Source organism: Octopus bimaculoides, chromosome 3, assembly GCF_001194135.2.
Source record: "Octopus bimaculoides isolate UCB-OBI-ISO-001 chromosome 3, ASM119413v2, whole genome shotgun sequence".
NCBI lineage: Eukaryota > Metazoa > Mollusca > Cephalopoda > Octopoda > Octopodidae > Octopus > Octopus bimaculoides.
The window spans coordinates 122,445,595-122,453,219 of NC_068983.1; the positions used below are offsets into that span (position 1 = coordinate 122,445,595).

General features: G+C 35.9%; 1 protein-coding gene across 2 annotated transcripts in view; it reads left to right on the top strand.

The window, feature by feature from the left end:
• The window catches only part of LOC106870246 (serine/arginine repetitive matrix protein 1), a 50,848-nt gene extending 43,223 nt beyond the window's left edge, over positions 1 to 7,625 (top strand). For both annotated transcript variants that reach the window (XM_014916263.2, XM_052966517.1), the window contains exons 3-4: positions 2,826 to 2,957; positions 7,086 to 7,625. In XM_014916263.2, coding sequence (XP_014771749.1) covers positions 2,826 to 2,957; positions 7,086 to 7,361 — 408 coding nt within the window. In that variant the 3' untranslated portion in view covers positions 7,362 to 7,625. The remainder of the gene's footprint in view (positions 1 to 2,825; positions 2,958 to 7,085) is intronic.

The following is a 7,625-nucleotide window of genomic DNA, read 5'->3' on the forward strand; positions in this document are numbered from 1 at the left end:
GATCTATACCAAAATTTGGTAAAAATGTTGTATCTGTTATCAACGTAGCAAAATTCTCACATGTAAGGTTGTTAACCGTACAATTTTGTGTGCATATCAATTTAAATAAGAGCTAAAAGACGATCCATTGTAAAAACTTTAATATGACATATGATCATTTTGATGCAATATCCAGACTAACTCATGCATATTATAAAAATATGTATACTTCACATTATTACACATGCTATATGTTAATGCAAAAGATATTGTGTTTATTGACTATCTTCAAAACGATCACACCACCAATGGAATGTTCAATGACAACTTGCTAAGGCAGTTACGAAAAGCCACCAAGACCAAGCGCCCTTTCTGATGAATGGGGTCTTGTTTCATTAGGACACTGCTTCAGCACACAAGTCCTTGGTTTCAAAGGCTGCAGTGCATGACTGTCTTTGAAATGGTTGATCACCTTTCCTAGATTTGTGATTTGGTTCTATCTGATTATCATCTGTTTCCCAACATGAAAACACTCAACTGGGCACCAGTATCGCTGTGATGATGACATCTTATCTGCTGTTGATGACTTTTTTGTCCAACAGGATAGCTTATTCACCAGTGCGACCCAAGCACTGCAATTACTGATGGAAGTGTGTGGACAGTAAGAGGAACTATGTTAAAAAATTAACTTCATTTGGTCCCATTCCATGAATATTTCAGCTTATGAAGATTTCAGCCAACCCTCTTAATAATAAAAAATTATTATTATACCTGTATTTGTTTTAATGTTAACATTAAAAAAATCCACTTTTTTCGTAAAAAAGTTTGGATCTGGGTTTGCACCCGCTAAGCAAATTTTGTTCCCGGGCCACTGGGTGCAGGTATCACTCGTGGTAAGAAGCTTGCTTCCCAACCACATGGTTCAGGGTTCAGTTCCACTGCATGGCACCTTGGGCAAGTATCTTCTACTATAGCCTCAGGTCAATGAAAGCCTTATGAGTGGATTTGGTAGACAGAAACTGAAAGAGGCCTATTGTGTATATATATATATAAAGATTTACTTTTCGTAATGAGATAAAAACCAAGGCTGTGTAGATTTTAGAATATTTATAAATAGAAGGTCTTACACCTGTTTCCAGGATATTTATTATATCCCTTCATAGGAGACGGTGTGAGAAGATGGTTAAGCAATAGTTAATTTAGATAAAGAGTGAATTGGATGAACGAAAATAGATGTGAGATATATATACACACGCTGATATTATGACCTACGTTGGACCCCTTATTTGCATAATCACCGAACCTGGAGCTTAATTATGGTCTATCCATAGCACTTACTCAGCATTACCTGACACCTCTGGGTCTCATTGACACCACTACCGCTCATAACCTCTATATATATATATGTATATATTTATGTTTGTCCTTCTACCATCGTTTCACCCCCATCATTTGACAACCTATCTTGGTGTGTTTATATTCCCGTAACTTAGCAGTTCAGCAAAAGACACTGATAGAATAAGTATCAGGCTTATAAAGAATAAGTCCAGAGTTCGATTTCTGTGCCTAAAAGGTGCTCGAGCATGACCACAGTCAAAATGACTGAAACAAGTAAAAGAATTAAAGGATATATATATATATATATATATACACACACACGTATTATGTATGTATGTCTTTTTAATTATTATAAATCTTCCACTGTGCGGGGAGCTAGTTTCCAACAAAGATACAAGGCTCCATCTTTGGTATGTAGTTAGCACAGACAAATACACATTTGGAACTTGAGAAAAGTCTTGCATATTTTTACTGTCCCACTCACAGATTGCAGTTGTAATGTACGAATCAGCCAGTCAATTTCTTTTTCTGAAAATCCCAGTTTATCCAGATTCTCCTTTAAGCATTTACTAATAAAACCTAGTGCTCCAATTATAATTGGTATGAATATGAATTAATAGTCTGGATATAGAAGCTGGAGGTTTCGAAGCAGTTATCCATAGATATCCTCTTTTTCTTTGATTTTTATATCTGCAGGGCATCTGTGCTCTATGATGGTACACACCTTTGCCCCTCTGTCCCAAACAACAATATCCTTATGCTTACATGTGACAGAAATTTTGGTGGGAATATTCCACTAGTATTCCCTGAGTTGCTGTTTATGAATGTATTCCATAACAGAGGGATTTTCTAGGTTTATTTCAGGACAGTCTTTTTTGCGGATGGCATTGTAAATTGATTTAGCAACAACATCGTGGTGCATAGGGAGGTAGTACCATAATGATATTTTAGGACAGCTGCTGATCACATGCATGATGTCTTCCACAGAAACATGACATAGCCTACACATGTGATTGCACCTTGGTATTGCAAGAGCATCACTGTCTCTCTTATTCACCAGGTACTTTGCAGAAATCTCCTGTTTCTGGATTGCAAACACAAAGCCTTCAAAGTGTAATGTGATGTAGTGGTCTTGTGTCCAAGAGAGGCTGCGCTACATGTCAACTCTACTGTCTCCTTTAAGCTTCTGGACAACGTACCCATGCATAGTCTTTTTTTTTTTGTATGCTGAGTGCTTTCCATCCAGGTCTTCTCTGAGGTAAGAGAGCCCAGCTGTTTTGGGGGTGTATAGGAGATTATCAAGAAGAGAGAGTTTCTTGAGAAGTTCACTGCCAACTCGTACAATGTTGCTCACTTTACTTATGAAGATTCTTTTGTTAGTTTGTATGTATATATTTGTGTATACATGCTTATTTGTGTGTATTCATATGTATATTCATGTATGTATGGTATTTTAAATTGTAAACACATAAAATGGAAAGTTTTTTAATCTGTCAATTCTTTTCCAGTCTCACAATCGGAGAAACCAGGTGTCTTTACCTGAGCGTCAACCCCGGGTTACAAGTCCTCCACCCATTACCAAAAGCGAGGAAGTCAATGAAGATTATCCCAAAAATGAATATGATATTCTACCGAAAAGAGTAAGTTTGAGTTCATAGATTTTCTTTAACATTCAGGTCTTGATTTCAAGTTCTCATCTTAAAAGTCATTAATAGGAAAGCTCATCAACATGGTGACTGATTTTGAAAGTGTTTTCCCCTATTATATGAAAACAAGGTACTTTAATCAATATTTCACTCTTTGCAGTCAATGAAAACATGTCCTATTCTCTCAACTGTAGCAAAAATAGAATTGTCAAAAATAGAATTGTCAAAAAGAGACCGAAAAAAATAACCTAAGTCACTGTGGAAGTGCAGGGTGAAGAAAAGTATAAAATTATTGTGTAAATATAAGCCTAATACAAAAAAATAATAAAACGGCAGAATTCAAAATATGTAAATATATTTGAAATTATGTGAAATTTAAAATATGGCTAAAAGAGTGCCTCAAATAGGTAAAGGAAATACATTAGTGTATAGCTGTGAAAATTAATATGATTTTTGCAATGATAAGCAACATAAGGCATTTTAATAATAGAAAATCTAGTAAAGGATCCCTATAATCCCCAACAATTTAAATTCCTCCCTCAAATAGACACTACTGTCAGAGAAGTCATAAGATCAAGAAACTTTAAACTAGATGTATAGAAAAGATAACAAATATATAATTATGGTCGAGCTGGATATGGTAAAAGAAATTGTTTGAAAGGTTGCATGGCAAGCTTGAGAGTATATGACAATATTGTCTTTCCCCATTAATGCATGGACACTACCCAGGTTCAGGTATCTCAGTTAGGATATTGTTGCAGTATAGAAGGCAAGAATGTGAAATCCGTTGATATTGAAATACCTGAGAAAACTAGAATTAGTATTCAGGAGTAAGAAAATGTTGAAATCGCTGGTGAAACTACTGCGATGTAATGGAAAGAGAGCCGTAGAGGAATTTCTATGAAAGTGTCCTAAGAGATTTATAAAAAAAAATGAAAAGCATCTGAAGAAGCACAACCCCCTACTGAGATATGAATCTGAAACTTCAACTCTTTCACACCAACTTTGCAACTGTCGTTCACTTTCCATATCCTCTCTCAACTCTCAATTTTCATTTCATGAGCCATTTGTTGAAGAGGAGAGCTCTGCAACAGCTCTTTCAGCATCACTCATCATGGCTATTTCTTCCACCTTAACCTCAAAATAGAGTGAAAGGATGGCAGTAGAGCAATTTTAACAACAGACATAGCTGAAATTCTGATCAGATCTAACACAAGATGCAGTTGTTCAACATAATCCCATAGGTTAGTGATTTATGGACACTGAATAGATTCATTGAGAACGGTTTCATCCTTCTCAACTCATTTCATGCCTTTCTGTTTGGTAGCTTCTGTTGTACCATTATATATTATCTTGAACCAATAACACTTCTTTGAATGAAGGAAAAGTTGCCTCATTATATTTTCATGGACGTCCAGAGTATTCCTCATTATCATGTATTTTATCAATTCTTTTTAGAATGCAATAATGAATCGATGGCCGTTCCATTGACTCCTTGTTGTAAGCTTGTGAGCATCTAACCACTGTTCATTGCCATCCTGGGTGTAATATATTCAGTCCATACTCTGAACTGCAGCTTTGAGATATACTGTGAAAAGCCAGGTACTTATTCTATCAGTCTCTTTTGCTGAACCGCTAAGTTACAGGGACGTAGACACACCAACACCGATTGTCAAGTGGTGGTGGGGACAAACAAATACACACACACACACACATTTATATATATATACAACAAGCTTCTCTCAGTTTCTGTCTGCCTTTGGTCAGCCAGAGGCTATAGCAGGAGACACTTGGCCAAGGTGTCACGCAGTGGGACAGAACCCGGAACTATGTAACTGGGAAGCAAACTTATCACATAATCATGCCTGCGCCTCTATATGTATAGAAAGAGAAGAAATGTAATGTTGGTTATAAGGGAAGCTGAATCAGAGGAAAGTTCTGTATGCATCTACTTCAAATCACATAGATTTACTTGGAATTGTTCCATACATCTTCTCAGAATCACATACCATGCACCCGAATTGATACGTCAAAGATTCAAGCCTTTTAAATGTCTCTAGTATGTAGTACATTATGTTTTAAAGCATAGTTGCTTAGTTTGAACAACGCATTGGCAGTGACACTATTTCTAATTGAATATTTTCTGTCTTTAGTTTCTTATATTCAATTTAGGTTGACTTTACACGTCACATTAGCATTATCAGGTAACTTAATGAATATCCTGTCTATGAACCACTCAAATGACATGTTACGATGAATCAACATAGAAGATTGACATACTCGAGAAATACATTCAATATCTGTGAGACAGCTGAAATTATCTGAATAAATTTAAGACGATTTACACATCTCTGATATACTAACTTGTAAGCAATTTTAGTGCATGTCTAGGATATCACTCCAATCTCTCTGAACCTGATGAATGGATTATTTGCTAGAATATTTTCTGACATCTGAAATAATCCCTCCTTGCAGCTACGGCTGCGTCATAAATAGTCACCGACATTAGAGCACCACATTAACGAATCCTTATTAAACATTCAGAGTCAAGAGGAGAAAAGATGGGAGGCTGCCCGGATCTTGATCCTTTGAGATATCTAAAAGAACCTGACAAGAAGCCAAGCTCTGCTTTCACAAAGGATTACATTTTCAGTTCTTCCATATTTCTTTGTTTTGGGTTCTTTCCCCCAGACATTCTTCTAGCACCAACTACTAACCAGGAGGAGGGTATTGGAATTTTAGATTTGGATGTTAGGTTGGTTTTGTGATGGAGTGCAAGTTATTACCCGAATGAAGTGTAATGCTTGGCATGCCTCTTCCATGGCCACTTGTACTACTGACACATAACATCTGCCCTGTTACAGCATCATTCACTTTCAGCCTACTGCATCTGCTGTGAATAAAATATTATTTTTTTGTTTTGCACATGTTCCAATGTTTTCTCATTTTTGTTGTTACTTTTCTTATTTTTGTTGTGTCTGCTGTTCTAGACATGTAGACCCGGATGCCTATGTATGATACATAACCCCGTTGTTCTAGTTACACTTGTCTACTGCTTTGTTGAGGACTATACTGCTGAGCACATTAACATAATGTGGTTTTCATTGTATTCAGAGAAGTATGACAGGTTGCAGGTTTTGCATACACACTATATAATGTGTTCCTGCATATCTATAAAAAAACACTGGTGGCCACCAATAGAATCAGGAAAAGTAAATCAATTCAATGACTGACAATTTCTAGAGGTCTGCTGCCCAATGTAGTATTTAGAACTAATGAGACTACTGTTACTGCTTCTGTTTTTGTGTATGTTATTTTGTATTTGTCTGGACTGTGTGGAAAGTATAGCAATTTTAGGACAGTATATAGTGTAGTAGTGTTCTGTATATTTTAGATGTCACTAGATGTTTTGTAGGTGATTGAATAGGTTGTGTTAGGAAACCAAGTGGGTTGCAGCTTTTTGCAGAAGCATAGTGTCAGATAACCTATCATTTTAGTATATTTGCCTCATTATGTTAGTGGTCTATGGGTGAGTTCATCTGTAACCTATATACATTTTAGGTAGATGTGAAGAGCACTATATGGTGTTATTCATTACTTCGTTATAAATAAGGAAGAGCTGGAGAAAGAGCAAGAGAGAGGGAAGAAGAGAGCGAGAGAGAGAGGGGAAAAGAGAAAGAGATGGAGTGAGAAGGCAGTAAAATGTTAAAAAGGTTATCTCACAGTGTAAGATATAAAAAAAAAAACGTTGTTTTGCATTGAATTAAAAGTAGTTGTTTAGTTGAAAAGAATCTTGGAGACTGCATTAAAAAAAGAGAAGTTCTATATATATATTAAAATTGGTATTTTAAAGAATTTTCAAGGCAATGGAGACTTTAATCCTTGTTTTCTTCAGTAAAATTTCACCAAATTGATAAGCAGCTTTCTCCATTACAGGATAAATTCTTTGTAAGGAGTCTTGATTAGCTGCATTTTCCACAGAATCATTCTTCTCTATCAGCCGACAACAGCTTCATCTCATTGTTATTATTGTCACAAAAATCATTATTATGAAAGAATAAATATAAAAAAACATTTCAGAATTGCTGTTACTAAATGTTGATATTTTGGTTAATATTCCAGCATAAACCATCGACGCCGCCAAGTGTGAGGCAGCATAAACCACCGACGCCACCTAGTGTGAGGCAGCATAAACCACCGACGCCACCAGGTGTGAGGCATCATAAACCACCAACGCCGCCAAATGTGAGGAAACAAACTCAAGAAAATGATGATGAATATCTGGTTATGGATTCAAATGTAAACAATGGTAATGGAGATGTCTATGAAAACTACGGAATAACAAGCGATGATGTCTATGGAAATGTTGAAGAGGACGATATTTATATAAACAACTGAAACCAAATTGCTCCATACCTTTGCACAGGCAAACGTATGACTCAATACATTAAAGTAGCACATGAACTTTATATAATTGTGCACACATATAAATATAAAGATAAATACACTGAGATATTTAACAATTAATTTCCTAAAATCAAGGCTGAGAATCATTTCTTATTGTAGCCGGATACACAGCACTTGTTGAGAAATATGGTGTAGATACCAAGGGTATGAGTCATCAGTTCTGAATGAATAAATAAATACATCTGTGAAATATAA